This window comes from Podarcis pityusensis (assembly GCF_964106645.2).
Source record: "Podarcis pityusensis genome assembly, chromosome: 5".
Classification (NCBI taxonomy): domain Eukaryota; kingdom Metazoa; phylum Chordata; class Lepidosauria; order Squamata; family Lacertidae; genus Podarcis; species Podarcis pityusensis.
Window position 1 is genome coordinate 33,543,725 of NC_138032.1, and position 17,797 is coordinate 33,561,521.

The 17,797-nt window shown below is 46.5% G+C and overlaps 1 protein-coding gene and 1 long non-coding RNA gene across 2 annotated transcripts; one reads left to right on the forward strand and one right to left on the reverse strand.

Annotated features, from left to right (window-relative positions):
- Positions 1-4,340: 4,340 nt before the first annotated feature.
- On the reverse strand, positions 4,341-11,863 carry LOC308477404. Its single transcript, XR_013986542.1, has 3 exons — positions 11,604-11,863; positions 7,960-8,059; positions 4,341-6,343 (listed from the first exon to the last, which is right to left on the reverse strand). It is a non-coding gene; the product is annotated as an uncharacterized lncRNA (long non-coding RNA).
- Positions 11,864-11,887: 24 nt separating this feature from the next.
- Positions 11,888-14,060, forward strand: FOXL2 (forkhead box L2). The gene has a single exon (XM_081005893.1). The coding sequence runs from the start codon at positions 12,253-12,255 to the stop codon at positions 13,495-13,497; it is 1,245 nt and encodes a 414-aa protein (XP_080862019.1). The 5' UTR covers positions 11,888-12,252; the 3' UTR covers positions 13,498-14,060.
- The last annotated feature ends 3,737 nt before the right edge of the window (positions 14,061-17,797 follow it).

Consider the following 17,797-nt stretch of genomic DNA (forward strand, 5'->3'; position numbering starts at 1 on the left):
TGTGGTCAGTGGCAGAGAATGACCTATTTGGTATCATAGGAACATAGGAATCTGCCTTATACCAAAGCAGACCATCGGTGCAGCTGCTGTCCAGAATTTCAGGCAGGGAAACTTTCCCAGCGCCACCTAAACATGCTAGGTCTTGAGCAGATCCGCTCCACGTAGCAATGGGGAGGAGTTGCAGTGGACCACGTGGCCACCAACTCCCCTCCGGGGCGGGGTCTGAGTCCCGCATCACCTGGAGGCTCCCTGGCTGGGGAGGTGTGGCCAGGACCCATTTAGACAAAGGCACGAGCCGGAGAGCTTTCTCAGGATGCTTTGAATTCCAAACCACTTTCCTCCCTGACCATTGTGGCTAATGGGAATTGAAGTCCAAAATATATGGAGGGCACCAAGTTGGGTGAAACTGGTGTAGATATATCCTAAGGCTTTTTCAGCCTCTCCTGTAACATGTAGCTTGGTTCATTTTCCTGAGTAAGCTATGTTTCACTAAGCATATCATTCCATGAGGTGATCCTCCAACTCTACAATTCTATGATTCTGTTATTTATATGGTTTATCTGCCATGGGATTCCTCAGCATCTGGATGATCAGCAGTTAGTTAGGCATGCTCTCTGTTTTAAGGTAGATCGCTGGGCCCTGTGAAATCATTGTTACCTTATTTACACATTGCCACAGACAGATATTCTGCAAAGTGTGTTTACTGTTTCAGTGATAGCTAGGGGTTCTTCTTCAAAGAGGAAAGAATTCCTGTTTGTCAAAAATGTCACTAAGTTCGCCTCAGTATCACTGACAAGCAAAATGCTGACACAGGCAATGACATTTATCTGAATTCTTAAAATGTAGCCAAACTTTCATTTATGCAAAATTTCATTTTCTGCTCTAGAAAATGGCCATGGCTGAACATAAGTCCTGTTTCTTGTCTTTGAAGCTGAGCCAAGCTGTCTATGTTTACAGCTTCCTAAAGGGACATCAGTTCTCTTTTGTTTCAAATGGGGAGGCTGGCCTGTTTGTTTTCATTTGCAATGTTCAGCAGCCTTGCTGTAGGCCAGTGACTGCAGGACAGCAGCAACACAGGATAATCACAGCAGCCAGTAAGCCCATAACAGCCAACTGGATGGCCAGTCTAACACTGCATACACCAAGAAAGAACAACAACACTGTTTACATTTTATCACATGACCAATTGTGTAAATTCAGTAAGGTTTTGAGAATAAAGCTCTCCCCCCACCCCCCACCCAGCTGCCGCCTTGTGAGTTCAATCAGCATGCTCCTTCAGAGTATCTCTATTTTTGAATGAATGAAGGAGTACTTTTTTGTATTTTGAGACTTGTGAAAATAGGTTAGAGTTTAGAATTTCCATCTTCACACACATTACTCATTTGTTCTTGTCTACAGTGAAAGACATTCAGGCAGGGGAGGATACTGTGTGGAGGAGGATGCTATTGGTTAGGGATTGGATTTGCCCCTGCCCTGAGGAATATGGGATGGACACCATTGGAGTTGAGCTGCCTTTTACAGCAAGGCAAGGGTTATTATTAATATCAAATAACATTTTGCCTTCAGAAAACTGGTAGTCCTTTTGACACTTTAATTTCTTGGCTTTCTATTAATGCTAGTCATACTCAGTGTAGACCCATTGAATTTAATGGGCATGACTAACTTAGCTTCATTAATTTCAGTGGATCTACTCTAGGTGAAACTTAGTTGGATACAACCCAAGGTTTAAGATGGATCCCCTCCCTCCTGGATTGTGTTTTTGCTTCTGGGGCATCCAACAAATTTAGTTTAGTGACATTCTCAGGGTTCTGTTCTACAGCTCCCTGATCTCTGCACAGTTTCCTGGCAAAAAGGAATAACTATTCTGCAGAAAATTATAGTGTAGAGACTGTGCTGCTACCTTTCCTGCAGCATGTAACAAGTTCTTGTTTTCTTCAATAATTGGTGTTTGTTTAATAAAGCATAGCTCTTGTTCTCTGCTATGGGATTCCTAGGCCATTCACCATACGAACATCCAGATGAATGTAGATAATGCATGCCCTTCTCTGTTAGCTGCCAAGTCCAGCCATACTTTTCTGTAAATAAGTCCCATTAAACTCACTCGGGTTACTTCTGAATGTATATAGGATTTCAGGGTTAATCATTCTTGAGAAATGTTAGAGGATTTCCACAGGGATAGATAGACATGTTAGTTTGTTAGAACAAAAACAGGATAGTCTTGAGTTTTAAAGAAGGTTTCATAGACAAGAAATGAGACAATGACTTTCATGTCACTTTCACAAATTATATTTATAGAGCAGGAAAACTTTATCGGGGATTAACAGTGGGAAACAACAACCTTTACAAAAAGACTGGGGAATTTGTTAAAAGCATGAGCCTTAGTGCACAACGCACAGCTCTTTGACTTCAATAGCAAAATACTCATGGACTTCAATGGATCAGATATACTAGGATATTCTCCAATGCAAAACTCAGAGAACTGGACAGTTCTTATTTCATCTGGGTGTGCATGGGGAAGCATACAGCTTATACTCGCTGGAAGACATGCATTAGGTGTTTTTAAATACCCCAGCATTCCAACAATGTGGTCTGCAGTGCAATTAAGCCAGGCGCTTAGACTCCTGGAGCCTGTTTAATTCCATTGTGAAGTTGATAGCAAAGGCATCCCATCCCTAAGCATTTTTTGCCCTGAACCAGTGACAATACTCTGGGCTCCAACTGAATCTGATTAGTGTTGGTATGTGCATTTCTACCCGGGATTCTAGTTAGCCCCATACAACCATCACACCCTACATGTAAAGCACATGGCTTCTCCCAAAGAATCCTGGGAAACTGTAATCTGCTGAGGATGCTGCAGTCCCCAAAACCATGTGCTTTATGTGTGCTTTAAATGTACAGTGTGACTACACTAATGCAGTATGTGGGGGGAAATCCTATCGATTTCTGCTGCTGCCTATGAATTAACAGGACTTGCTCCCCCAAGAGCTAATCAACCTGAATGCAGATATATGGGTTCAACAGTGATGTAGAACAAAGTTTGATTTGGATTCTGGGGGGTTGGACATTTTGACCAGGCCTGACTAAGTGTGGCTATCCAAATGTTGGGCTCCAATGCTCATCAGCCACAGCCAGTCTAGTAAATGGTTAGGGATGATGGGAGCTGTAGTCCAACAACATTTGGAGCCACAGGTTATCAATCCCTGATTTTGCAACAAAAAAGCCCCCACCCAAGTATATTAAAGTTTGTTTGGGTTTTTTTTAATGCTCAGCTGACTAGTCCCCTCATGTAATGCAACAATTTATGAATGACACAACTAAAGAGTAATGTTTGTTTGGACAAGTTCAAAGATGATTCAAGGACTTCAAGAGAGTTATAGATTATTACAGGATATCCTGAAATCCATAGGTAGCAATCATATATACATTTACCAGGCAATAAGTCCCATTGAACTCAGTGAGGTTCCTTCTCAAACATAGGATTGCACTGTCTGTTTTGTTCTTGTTTGGTATGGGAAGCAGCTCTCAGTAATTTGGGGTGCATGGGCTGGGAGCATCTTTGTAAGATGCCCCTGCTCTTTGTTCATGGCATGTTGTAAGTTTGGATTGCATAGACTGAACTGATGGGTGGTCCTGTTCTGTAGTCAGGACTGGGTGACTGGACTTCTTTCTACTGTGTGATTTTATGGTATGTGTGTAGACACGTATGAAGAAACTCACACAATATCATAGGTGTACTACAGAACTGCAGCTAATCAAACAAATACTATATTATGAAAAGGATTTTCAAATAAACAGCTTTTCCATTTCTACCATTTTTGTTTACTAACTAAAGAACAAAAAGTAAGCCATTCCATCAGGCAATTTGCATAAATAAGGTTGTATCATTATATGTTTGGGAGGCCTGTTTAGGTAGGTAGTAATGGCACCTAGATGCACATAATGTGCAGGCATCTCAAGTGATCGTTGATTTTGGCTGATTAGATGCCTGGTTGATTAAATAAATGCACACATTGAAAATCCTCAATTAAATGACTCATCTGAGGCCTGAGCATAATTTGTATGTCAGTAACTCAAATTGAACACTCAAAATACCATTTTCAGTGTGGCCGTATATTCCTTTTTGGTGTTCCTATTTATGGATCTGTCTTTGCAATGCTCCAGGTATACTTCTATATGCATATATTGCCTGTTTTCTCCCCTACATGGGCAAACATGTACAATTTATTGTTTTGCATGTAAATGCATACATAAATATGTGTGCATATATGTGGGTTATAATCAAGCTTGGTCTATTTAGGAGAAACCTAAAAGTGTGGGTATAAATAATAAACGTATTATTATTATTATTATTATTAATCTTGCGAAAAACCAATCTGAACCTGATGCAAAATCCCCCCTTCAAGAAAAGCTGTCCCTTCCATTTCCCACACTTTATTTCCTTTGGTCTCATTACTTTTAGAGGAAAGAACAGTGCCTAAAATGCCATGTTTATGTGTATGCCTGTTTCTTTCCCCAATTGTTATTGGAACAAATAATCCAGGATCTTTAAATAAAGCATGGCGAGTTTATAAGGGGCGGGTGGGAAAGACAGACTTCTGTAAAGACTGTTTCAAGATAAATCAATTCTGGAAACTGTTGATGCCGCAAGCCTGCTGAAAATAGGAAATAGGGGAGGGGAGGAGGTAGGTACCTCCAAACAGCAACCCCACGGCTTTTCTTCTTGGGAACGAAGGAGATCACATTCTCCGCCGTTTCATCTTGCTGGGGGTCAATCTGTGCAAGGCTCGGTTCATTCTTAACAGATTGAGGTAGGGAACGAGGGCTTCAGAAGGGCAGGGTTCCTCTCCTCCCTCGGAATTGGTGTGAAATTGACAAGTTGCATGAAACCAGGCCGGAAAGTGGCAAGCGAGAAGTAGGTGATCGAGGGATCCGCAAACACGTTTCCCTTGGTGAAGGGTAGAGCGGGGGTGGGGGAAGGGGAAGAGATCCAGTTACCCCACAGTCAGCTTCTTCTTCTTCCCACCCACCTCTTTTGAAATTTTCCGAGAGGATCTTGTGTTATGTAATTTGTAGCCGCCCTTTCACAGTCTCTCTCCAGAAGAAAAAAAAGAGAGAGAAGTATGTTTACACGCTTGTGTGTGCCTGGCAAAAGTTGAAATTGAAGTATTCTGTTTTTCTTCGAGTTGGGCCGCTTGAGGACGAGACAAATGGCTTCGGTAGGAGCTTCCGAAAATTAAACAAAAGAGGCTTTGGGGAAGCGGGCCATTGTGAAGAGCGCTCTATAGGTTTCGGGGAAGCGACCTCTGTACTTCCCTTCATATTTATTCCGTTGGAGTCAGAATAACCTTTACGTGGAATAGAGAGAGAGGAACCGGCTTCCCTAGCTGATCGTCCGTTTAGGGCGGGAGGGGGGCATAGCTACAACATCCACCAGCATTAAAAGGTTTAAAAAAAGAAAGATATATACGTTTCTTTCAGCCTAGAATCGAAACTGTTCAGTTGATAATGATGCTTTGAAACAAAGACACCGGTCGGCTCTGATTGGCATGTATTTTTAAAAGAAAAATAAATAAAAGAAAAATATTTTTAAAAGAAAAAATAAAGCAAAGAATTTAAATGTAAAGGAATAGTTCCCTGCTGAGTTTTGTTCTGGTATATTTCGCCTTACCAGGCAAGAGTTGGTAAGCCCGGGAAAGACTGGCTAACTTTAACCACAAACTCAAACGTTCAAGTGCGGAAAAGATGGGACTTCTTGGCTCAGGTTGAAATATTATTTGATCCAATGGCGAAGCTAGTTGCTGTCGTTGTACCCTCTGAATTCAGATATAGATTACGTTACAGTGGTGTCGACGATCTGTTTGTTATACTCTCAGTGTCTTAGCCTTCATAAATTAAAAGAATTGTTTAAAATGAGTTTATAAAAATCATTGATTTCCCCACAAGGTGAATTCATTACCATCATAAGATTTCATTTCTTTACCTGTCGAGAAATTTTGAGGATGTTCAAAGCGGGCTTGTTCTTTTCGGTAATTTCTACTATGTCCGTGTTTTCTGTCATTTAACCCGCCATGCCATCTTTTAACAAAAACATGAGATGAAAGAAATGAGATATGGTAAAGAACTTCCATTGTGCCGTAGCCGTCAATGTGTGAGAAATTTAATCTGAATGGTCCAAATTCGCTGGTTATCCTCGAAGCCACCCCTGGAAACGTGTTTATTTTTTATTTTTTTTAAGGGTAATAGCTTCCGTTCAATAAGGAATTGATCTTAATAGGTTTTCAGGATCCTTCACGCTTTTGGTATTGTAGCCGCTTCACTTTGCCTTGCATTTCTTGAGTCTTGTCTGCAAGAACAAGAACAAAAAATTATATCCTCAGTATCTTATTTAAAATGCGCGCACCACCTTGCAACCCTGACGTAAGATCCAGACGAAGTTAGTCGTATTTTCCATTGCTGTCAATTGAATAATTAATTGCAGTATCATTATTATGCTTTATATTCCGTGGTTTTCTTCCCTTTCAAAATATTGTTTCTGTGAATACCCTGTTCCAAGCCAACCATTTTACTCATCACCCTGAGTCAATCTGTGTGATTGAAAGCAATTAATATTTCCTGAGCCGGGGTCATTAAAATGAAATGAATGTGATTTCCCCCCTTGGCTACTTCCTGAATTGCCCAAGAGCATCTAGGCAATATGGTTTTCCAGCTTTCTATAGCTAACAGAGCAACTCAGCATGCTTTTCGTTCATCTGCCCTTCCCTCTTAAGCGCAGAAAAGGATTCACCCGTGGAAGACTGGCTATTCCTTTCAGCGGGGATGGAGACTGCGCCACGGCGACCACGATCCTAAACTGTGACTTTCAAGAAAACGCCGTATGGGCCTTACTTCCAAGTTAAACCCGAATCCTAAACGGTTTACTTAGAAGTAAAGCCCGGTTTATTGCGGCAGAACCTATTTTTCGGGGAATAGGAATCTTGTCGTTTAGACAAAAGATCTCCTGGAAAACCTATAATCTGTGCCCTAGACTTATCCCTTCTTGATATTATTCCGATTGCCAATAAACCATAGTATCGGCAGCCGGAGTATTTCAGGTGCTGAAGTCTTGTTGAGCGTGTCCTTTTGATATCCATGTGATTGTGACTTATCCCCAAGTTTACATTTCAAACCCCGCTAAACCTGTCGCTCTGCTTAACCCTGAATAGGTTGAATTTCAACCGACTGGATCTAGATCCAGTTATTTCTCGGATCCCGGTGCGTCGGTTTAATTTGGATAGAAAGCAGGTCGTAATCTGATGTAGAAGCCAAGACTAAACCCTCCGTGTGGGTTTCAGTAGTTCCAGGTTAAGATCCAGATACAAACTTGTGCCTGGCAATGCGATCCTGACCCTGTTTGCTCAGTTGGACCCTCTTCAATGGAACTTGCTGTCATTGGGATTTAACTCGCTGTTAAACTGCGTTGTAAACAGCGTGCGCAGCCTTTTCTGCAGGAATTCAGCTCCACTCCCGATTGCTTATGAATTTTCGAACTGGACGTTGTGAACCTGAATCCACTTTGGCTGAACGCAGATATACCTTCGCCTCTGTGCATTGCACGTCCTTTCTAATTGCATGACGTTTTAGCACTGAGTTTGGGGAGAAAGAAAGGGATGCAACAGTGGCATCCCTAAGAATCTAAGGGCATCGATAAGGAAAAAAAAACTGATTGCACCCCTTTTCCTTTTTTTGCGGGGTGAGCCCTCCTATTCAAAGAGAGAGGTTTCACAAATCAACTCTTCAAGAAATTTATTTATTTATCTGCGGAAGATGCTAAACCTGCGGATGTATACAGTTATCCCTTAGCCTTGATAAGAGTGACCTCGAAGTCAATGCCAGGGAAATAACATCTCGATCCCTGGACGCTTAATATTTACAGGCTGGATGGAGCCGGAGCAAATTAGGTACCAACCTATATAAACTTACCTGGGAGTAGGTCCTATTGACCTCAGTGTGGCTTACTCTTCAGTAGGCATGCTCAGTAGATTGTACTGTACTGGAAGCGGCGCTTAGTTCCCCAAGAAACCTGCGGAGAAAGTCTTGTCAGTCTCGAGTTCAGCTGCAGACCTTGCTGCGCCCTGACCTGGGAGTAAGTCTAATTGGCTTCAGCGGAGCTTGCTCCTGAGTAGACATGCGCTGTCACTTCCTTCGGAGCCAACCTATTCTATAAACAACTAGATTGCTTCTGGAAAAGCTAAGCTGCATGGATCCTACCATTATTTTTAAAAATAATAATAATATCAATAAACTCAGGAAGGCTTGCCAAGCAGGGGCTGGCTGCCAGTGTGCAGGAAAAGGAAAGGGAGCAAGGAGAGGTTTTCCTTGAGCGAAACAGTGACCCCCGCCAGTCATTCCGTGTCAGCCCTGCGCGCTGGGCAGAGACACCCACGGCTGTCCCCTCACCTTCTTCACCATTTCAGCCCTCCTCCTCCTCCTGAGTTTCTGATTTCCTGTCAGATCCCACTGAAGCGTGTGAGGAGAGAGAAAGAGAGACTCCCCAGAAAGCCACCCTTTGGCCGAGCGCGCTTGCCTCTGTTGCCGCCGCCGCCGCCGCCGCCGCCTTTCCAGGCTTGGGAAGGGAGGGCTCTGCAGTCTGGCGGAGGTGATGACACACAGCACAATGCTGCCGCTACACCTGCGGAAGGAAATGCCTGCGAGCGGGGCGGGGTGGGGGAAGCAGCCCCGGCCAGCCTGGGTGGTCAGGGGGAAGGAACTGGCCCTCACTAGCTCACGCCACCGGCCTCCGAAAGAAAGAGCAGCCGCGGCTCTGAATCCCAGCAGGCGGCCGAGCGCTCGGTTTCCGTCGGGGGGCCAGGAGCTGGCCCCGTCGGATCCAGAGGCAGGGACTGCCCGCTTGCTTAGCAAAAGGGAAGCCAGGCTGCTGCAAAACCCTCGGGCCGGTTTGCTCCAGGGCAGCCCAGCTGCCCCTCGGGAATCAGACCCCTTGAGTTCGGCGGTGCTTACTTCCCAGTAAATGCGCATAGGACGGCAGAGCCTCGCAGCTTATTTGGATCCACAGAGCCTTTGGGTGCGTGCTTGGCGTCCTACGTGGGAAAGAGGTTTCCCCGCCAGCTTCTCTGGGCTTAGGATTTCAGGAAGGGGCTGATCCTAAATCGGAGAGCTCACTTTAAACACCCAAGCTCCAGAAACGCAACAGAAGGGATTCCAACAGAGATGACTCCAATAGAAATATGCACTCCATTAGAAGCACACGAAGATAGATCCTTAGCACCTCGGTTGCAAACCAGAAATAGTGCGCTTAAAAAAAAATAAATACTTCTGTCCCTTTATGTACCTCGTCTTAGTTGAAACATTGACTCAGGGGCTTCCTGATCTTTAACCACAGTCTCATTCTGTTCAAGAAAACTTTTGGCTTTATTTTACTTCTAGACTGTAATAGTGTTATCAGCGTATGTAAGTATACAAAGATACAGGTCTTAACGGAAAAGAGAGCAGCACTTTCCCCGGTTGCTGTTGGGAGATACATTGTACAGACAATATGCTCTTAGGAGACTCCTGTTTCAATGTTTCAGTCCTAAGCCTACTTAATTGGAAGTAAATCCCATTAAATACATTTGGGCTTCCTTCTAAGTAAGCTTCTTTTTTTCTTTTTCGATGGCTGAACAAGTAGTAAAACTTTTGTTGTTTTTTTACGCGTCCAATAGGAAACAGCATATATTTGAACATGTGACTTTTAAGCTGCGAGAAACAGTCACACTTAACTTGGAAAGAAAGTTTTAGTGAAAATGATGAAATTTGGAGGTAAATGCGTTTGGGACTGTTAGTGACCTCCCACAATTTGGTCACCTCAGTCTTTAACATTTTAAATCAGGAAGATATCAAATAAACCTGATTTTATTGATTCCGACAAAGGGAACGGAACTATTGCCATGTGCATTTATTAGAAACTAATTGTCAAACATTCCAATTTTTTTTTTAAAAAAAGCATCAGGTACAGTTACAAAGAAATCCAGTTGTGTGAACGCAATAAAATAATCATAAATTACACCCACCCACCCACGAAAGAGATCAGTTAGGTGCCTGTTGAGACCCATTGACACCAATGGGTTTTTCTTCTTCTTTTACAAATATTATATATGCGGGCAGAACCAGCGTGGTGATATTTCCCATTGTATTTAGCTCTATTCTCCACTCCCCAGAATCAAGCGTGCATAATTTCCGAACAGGCTACATAAACCATGGCGGGCAAGTTACCCTGATTCAAGGGCCTACCCACCCAAGGTTAAAATCTCTACAAAGCCCCGCAGCTGAATGGCTGAACAGAGTCACAAGAGCCCTTTCCAAGCGAGAAAATTACAGAGTGCGCAAGAACTGCCTTGACAGAGCCCCTTTCTCTTCTGGAAGTGGGGGCGGCGAGGACTGTCACGCCCAGAATGAATGAAATTATGTACATTCGAAGCGGAAATGCAAGACCTGATGGTCCCAAGTGGCCATACCAAATGAATGGCAACGAGGGATTGTTCGTCCTTGGACAGTAAAAGGAGCCTCACGGGCCCGTGGCTGTTGAGAACAAGATGAGCAGTTGTTTACAGGTCACGGGAACGTGGAAGTGAGCCATCTCTATTGCGGAAACATCAGAAAATCGAAGGCCCGGTTGCTAACTCAGTTGATAGGCTTCGGTCCAAGGCCTCGCAGAGATCGAGGCTTCAAGGCCGGCCTGTGCGTGGGATTTGCCCGAAGGCACTGGAGCACCTGAAGGAAAGCTCGGGGAGGAGGCCCTTTCCTAGGCACCAATTAACCCGGGGAAACAGCAGCCTCCTCGAGCTCTTCTGCAGAAGCCTCGCGGAAAACATAGCAATTCTCTTCCTTTCCCCCAGCTCCCCACCCTCCTCATTCATTCGCTGATTTATTTATTTGTCTCGCTGCCTCCCCCCCCCCCCAGACCTGGAGGATGTCTCTGAAATCTAGAAACAAACAAGTGATACCTGAATGACATGTTTTTGAAAAACATCTTGTCCGGAGCCGGCAGCGAAGCGAGCTGTTAGAGGGCTTGTTTGCTTTTGTGCACGCCTAAGGTGAACTAAAAGGTTGCAAGGACAGAGCCCCAATATACGTGGGATATTTATATTTTGATGTGTCAAGTGGGAAGGGCGCCCGAACTCGAATCTAAGTAGAAATCACGCGGCTCGTTCTGTCTCTAGATGGACAAGATAGATAGGCAGAAAGAGAGGGAGAGGATTATGACACCCCTCCTGTGTATTAGCTTCCTTAAAATATATGAGCAACTTTGTACTCTCAAACAAGGTGACAATAACAGCAACACTTCTTTGGAAAACAGGCGTTGCAGCAAGACGTTGTCACCTTTCCAAGCCGAGGTCCTTCAAACTGCCTCGCGTTCCCAGCCTACGTTATCCAGAGCAACCTCGCTGGACATCCCTGAGATGGTGGCTTCCGTCAGCGGCCCCCAGCCAGCCAGCCATCCCGGCTCACTGAGGAGCCCCTGCCTCCCCAGTCGACAGATCGCCCTTGCAAATTTGCAATCTCTTTGCAGCGTGGAAAGAAGAGAAATGTTTTCACCAACACCCCCCCGCACCCCCACTTCTCCTCACTTGTTTTGCTCCTAAGCTGCCTCGTGCAAGAGTCGCAGAGACGCAGCTTCTTTCTTTTTCTCCTGCCGTGGATTCTTGCCCTCGCCTCTTCCCACCCCCGCCCTTCCCTCTGCTCTGGGACCCCCAGGGGGCTCCAGCCTCCGATTCCTCGCTGGGGTGGACTTGCGCGGTTTGACTTCGCCATGAACTCGCCCGTGCCCAGCTGGCTCCCAGGCTTGTGGGACGGGCGGGGGAGGGGGTGGCACAGAGAGAGAGAGAGAGAGAGAGAGAGAGAGAGAGAGAGAGAGAGAGACGGGGGGGGGTGCGATGGGAGAAAAGGGATCCTGACGAAAGCGGAACTCGCCGGAGCCCATACAAATCAGAGGAGAGCTCGTCCAGAAGTTGAGTGGATATCTGAGCCCGCTGATCAGAGGCTGCCTCTTGCAAGGGAGACAGAAGCGAAGAGGAGGAGGAGGAGGAGGAGAAGTGGGTGGGGGACAGAGAGAACCAAAAAGCCCACCAGACTCAGGCAGGACTTAAAGCAGGCAGGCGGGACAGGCGCTCCCAGCAGATCGCCCTGAGAGATCGAGGGGAGCTTCCTTCGGGATCCGCAAGAGACCCCCTGAAGAAGAAGGCGCCTCCGAGGGGCGCAGCAGCCGCAGGTGGTGCCATGATGGCCACCGGCTACCCAGACCCCGCGGGGCCCGAGGACGCCGTGTCTCTCCTGCAGCAGCAGCAGCAGCAGCAGCAGCACCAGGCCATCAAGGAGCCCTGCCTGGGCGGCGAGTCGGCGGCTGCCAAGAGCGAGCTAAGCCCGGCTGCCCCCGCCAAGGCTTCCCCGGCGGGATCGGCGTCCGCCTCGGCTCCCTCGGCGCCTCCGGAGAAGGGCGACCCGTCTCAGAAGCCCCCTTACTCGTACGTGGCGCTGATCGCCATGGCCATCCGCGAGAGCGCCGAGAAGCGCCTGACGCTGTCGGGCATCTACCAGTACATCATCGGCAAGTTCCCCTTCTACGAGAAGAACAAGAAGGGCTGGCAGAACAGCATCCGCCACAACCTGAGCCTCAACGAGTGCTTCATCAAGGTGCCGCGAGAGGGCGGCGGGGAGCGCAAAGGCAACTACTGGACGCTCGACCCGGCCTGCGAGGACATGTTCGAGAAGGGCAACTACCGGCGCCGGCGCCGCATGAAGAGGCCGTTCCGCCCGCCCGCCGGCCACTTCCAGCCGGGCAAGAGCCTCTTCGGCGCCGCGGCCGAGGCGGCCGGCTACGGTTACCTCACGGCGCCGCCCGCCAAGTACCTGCAGGCGCCTTTCCTCAACGCGGCGGCCGCCTCTTGGTCCCTGGCGCAGCCCGCGCCTCCGCCGCCGCCTCAGGCGCCTCAGGCGGGAGCCTACGCCGCCTGCACCATGTCGGAGGGAGCGGGCGGCTCGGGCGCCGGGAGCGGAGGAGGCGGCTCGGGGGCGGGAGGCGGCGGTCCCCTCAGCCCCGTCGGCGGCGTCAAGGGAGTAGGCCTGGCGGCCGGGCCTGGAGGCGCCGCCGCCTCGGCCTACGGGCCTTACTCCCGCCTGCCGGCCATGGTGAACTCGTACAACGGCATGGGGGGCCACCACCACCACCACCACCCGCACCACGCGCACCACGCGCACCACCACCACCCGCACCACCACCACCAGCACCACCACCACGCGGCCGCGGCGGCCCAGCAGCTCGGAGCGGCGGCCGTGGCGGCGGCGGCGGCGGCTGCGGCGGCCGCCACGGCAGGGAGCGGCTCCCCGCAGGGCTCGCCCAACGGGCCGGCGGGCTTGCAGTTCGCGTGCGCCGGGCGCCAGCCGCCCGAGCTGGCCATGATGCACTGCTCCTACTGGGACCACGAGAGCAAGCACAGCGCCTTGCACTCCCGGATAGACATCTGAGCGAGGGCTGGAAGAGAGACGGCAGGCAGGAGAAGCAGCAGCAGCGCCCTCGTCCTCGGCATCCCCTTCTTCATCATCATCACCATCATCATCATGTTGGATTTCTCTCCCTCTCCCTCTTGTAATTCCCCCTCCCCCCCACCCGCTGCTGAAATGGGACAGTGACTTTGAGTGCCAAAACGAGAACCACACGCGCGCAACCCCCCTTCGCCCAAGTCCTGTGTGCCTGAAATCATACAGATCCTCTCGGTGAAGGCAGCGTAAGTTCAGAGGACTTCCACGCTCATCCTCCTTGCTGCAGGAGCTCCGTGGGTCCTTTGGTTCTGCGTTTCTTTTTTCACTGGGTTTTAGGGTTAGCGCGCGCACATAAAGGTGGCCGAACAGTATTTGCCTTTTGTTTCTCTTTTTCCCTTTTGCATTTCCTTGAAATTAATATCCCCATCATAAGCACTGTTTGGTTAGAAGTGTTGTTGGTTAGAAGTGTTGCTCACTGGTACGTAAATCTCTTTATGGTCGAGGTATTGGTCTCATTGTTTTCGCGGGGAGTTTAAAGGGAGTGAAGGTGGGGGATTTTTATTTTTTTATTTTTGGTTGGGGGGGGGAGAGAAAAATAGAAGAGGGGAAAGCGCTTAGTGGGTTCGGGACAGAATTATAAACTAGAAGAGGTCTGTCGAGTTAGGGAGGGAACGTGCCGAAGCAATAAGCTGCTCTGCCGCCGGGTTGAACAAAAGCACTGAAAAATAATTCCGTTTTTTTTTTTGCAGAATTCCTGGCGCTATTCAGAAAAAGTCAGCTAGGTTTATTGCGAAGTACATCCTATTAAAGTTCAGCCGTCCAGCAAATGGAGAAGGCAGAGAAAACCCCATTGAAATAAATTAATTTAACAATATGCTCCAGCGTTTACATCCCTTTAACTGCGGCAGGGTTTAAGCACGAATAATTTTGCAATCCACAGTCATCTGATTAATGATAATCAGATAGGATTGCATTTGATGGCATCTGCCAACCATAAATGGAATAATTTTACTAGAATATTTTTCCAGGTGAGGTGGCTATTTTAAGTATAGCACTGCGGATGAAAATTCCTTTGAAAGGATGAAGAAAAACCCAAATCACGCACACTGCATACTTGGAATTTAATTTAATTCCAAGTGTATTTTTAGAGGTGCCAAAGACTCAGCAGTTGTTCCTTGTCAGTTTAATTCACACCTCGGATACACTTGGTCGGGTAGTTCGGCCCAAAACAGTTTCAACAATATTTAGCTCCAAAATATATTTGGGGATGAGCGAGGAAAACCGGTTCAATTCCTAGGGGATGAATTTAGGATCGGGGTCCAAACGTTCAGATTAAAGCTGAGGAAAAACTCCTTTGAAAAATTGCCTTGGGGGTGATCCCTTATTTTGAAATTCTGCTGATGCGGAATTAAACAAATGTAAGGCACTAACTCTTTGCCAGTCTGATCTCATTCACGGTGATAACCGATTATTTTTATTATAATTTCCTAAGGGGAATATTGCACTTCTTCAAAGATTTATGTTTCTATCCAAAGTAGTACTTATTTGGAGACTGTATTTGAGCAAGACCAGCCTTTTATACAGTATCTAGTAGCCATGTTGATTTGATTGTTGAAACGCGGAGGAGATTTGAGAAGAGTTGTGGGAACAATAGGTGTATATGTATATGTATTTTTTTTTAATAGAAAGCGTTCTCTCAAGATAGAGTAATTTTATACAAGACTATAATTATTCGGACAAAACAAGACTGTTTCCCGAAATTATTGTTAATAGTAATAATAATGGAGACTATTTTTCCAAATGCAATTGTTATATTTTTATTTTTATTTTTATTTTTCAATGGATGTTAAGAGTGATTTTTAAATATTTTTTGACCCAGACGAATCTCAGTTAGATTCTTATCATCTTCTTTTTTTGAACAGAGTTGCAATCCTAAACCCTGAAAGAGCTAATGTAGAAAAAAAACATGTGTTTTTAATTGGGGGGGGAGGGGGCAGGTAATAATGATTTCCTCAGTGTCTGTGTAAACAAATAGATATTTTGGTATTCTGCCACCCCGGGACCAACTTTTCTAGAATAACCTAGCACTTTTATTGTATATCGTAGCATTGTATAGTCTCCAATAAAATGTGGTTTTGTTCTCTTTTACTAGAGTTTGATTTTCCTTTTGTCAAATATTTAATAATTTAATTGGTTTATCCTCTTTCTGACACACCTTAAAAAGTGACGCTTTGGTAATTAACGTGTGGATTTTGGTGGAACGGCTGCTAACAGCATTTGGAAGGTTTTTATGGTCGTGTGTAGAATTGTCAGGCCCTCAGTCGCTGGTTAGATTATTCCTTCTCCCCGCAACGCTCCCCCACCCACTCCAATCGTTAAAAAATGACATAATTCGGGGAAAGAAAGACTTTAAAATACAATCCTCTAAACGGCTTCTCCCGCCTCTGCTCGCCCCGGTTTTTGGTCACCTGAAAATACAATGGAAATAATTTACTTTCTGTTGGGCACGCTTCAATTGTGTTAAGGCTTACTTGTTTTGAAAAATAATGATAATAACCGCAGCTGGTTATCTTAAGCACCTTTATTTGGAGTATCAGTGATGCTTCCTTCCAGGTAAGTTCTGCTGAAATCACTGGGATTTATTTCCAAGTCAATGCGTTTTAGGGGCTGCGGTACCTAACAGCCTGACCTTCTCGACCACGTTTGGTCAGAAGGTAAGTCCCATTGATTGCGGAGGAATTTACCGCTAAGCCATTGCGCTTATTAGGAGCGCTGGCCAACAGTCCAATGCTAGCGGGGTTCACTGGGAGATCTATATCCCAATGAAAGCAACAGGGCGCTCTCCCTAGGACATATGGCTGCAAAAGCACATTACCTGGCGAGGCTGGCTTTAGAAAGAGAGTAAACAAAAGGTAAAGTAAAGGTAAAGTAGAAACAGCGTATTTGGAGCCAGGTCTCATCAAACTTTTATTGTAAACTCTAATCAAGTAGCTTAAGCCCGGTGTTCCTTGTTTGCGGTGATGGTTTGCTTGCACGCTTTTAATGCTCTTTCCATTCTGGCGTCTTTGTGCGTTGAAGAAGATGCCCGTGGCACTTTAAAGACTTTTTTATGCGTAGTGGTATGAGTTTCCTTACACATTTTTGTTCACAAGAGAACAGGGATGCATGCAGAATTGCGGCTTGCCGATATCATGGAAGGCAGAGATGATAGAGATCAGAGGCGGGCGGGAGAAGTCTGCGAGTGCGAAGAAATATCAGATGCTCGCGCTGTTCTTTTTAATTTCGGAGAGCGAGGTCATTTGGGGGGAATGCCTCCTTCTTGACACGAGCACGGTGCTATTCTTAAGCTCGCTTGCAGCAGCGGCCTGATCCTTAGCATGGCTACTCTGAAGTCAATTCCAGCGTGGGTCAGTAGGGACTGACTTCCTGGTGATTAGGCTTAAGAATTGCAGCCTTATTTGGAGGCAAATTCTGCGAGGATGACGAGGGCTTACTTCCAAGAAAATGTGCAGAGATGTGAATGCCCCCTTCATAATTATCCTATTTAGGGGCAGACTCTCCTTTTCAGTGATCCCTGTTCGATTCTTTTAATTGTCACTCTGTTGCTGCTATGGGAGGTCCCGGCTCTTTCAGACCTTTGGCTTTGTTCGTTTGCCAAGCGGCCTTTTCTTGACCAGGGATCCTAAACGCAGCTACTTGATAGCAAGGCCCATCCATTTCAACTGAGCAGTGGGCAAGGTTTCGAGTTCTCTAGACTTTTATTTATTTATTTTTTAACTATTCTGTGACGTTTAATGCTGTCCTTATGACAGTTTTATCAGGCTGTAATATTTGGGAACTCTCCGCACCCCCGGTTAGGACACCTTCAGGGCTACCTGCAAACTTTTGATCTCCGTCCAGTTTTGCATGTGTAGGATTAGGAAAATAGGCTGACAGGACTAATTGGGGAGTGGAGGGGAATTTCACAGCGCAGAAGGCTGCTTGCTGGTTTTTGAAATGAAGGAACGATTCCGCTGGCCGAGGAAGCCCGGAGAATCTGTAGTCCCTCAGTCATTACTAAAAAGGAAGGTCCCCCGCCGGATCCTGAACCCAGTTAAAGCCGAAGCCTTCGGATGGAAGGCGGATTCATCCATCCAAGTCCTTCGGAACTGCGTGACTGTGGAATAGTCAATTAAGGCTGCAGTCTTAACCCCGTTTACCTGAAAGTTAACCCCATTGAATTCAATAGGACTTATTTCTGATTAGTCATAGTTAAGCCGGCTCTGTAAGGCTCCCCTCCCTGACC

Bases quoted from the DNA above. Each gene is read 5' to 3' on its own strand.
- FOXL2 (XM_081005893.1), top strand. From the start codon at position 12,253: ATGATGGCCACCGGCTACCCAGACCCCGCGGGGCCCGAGGACGCCGTG.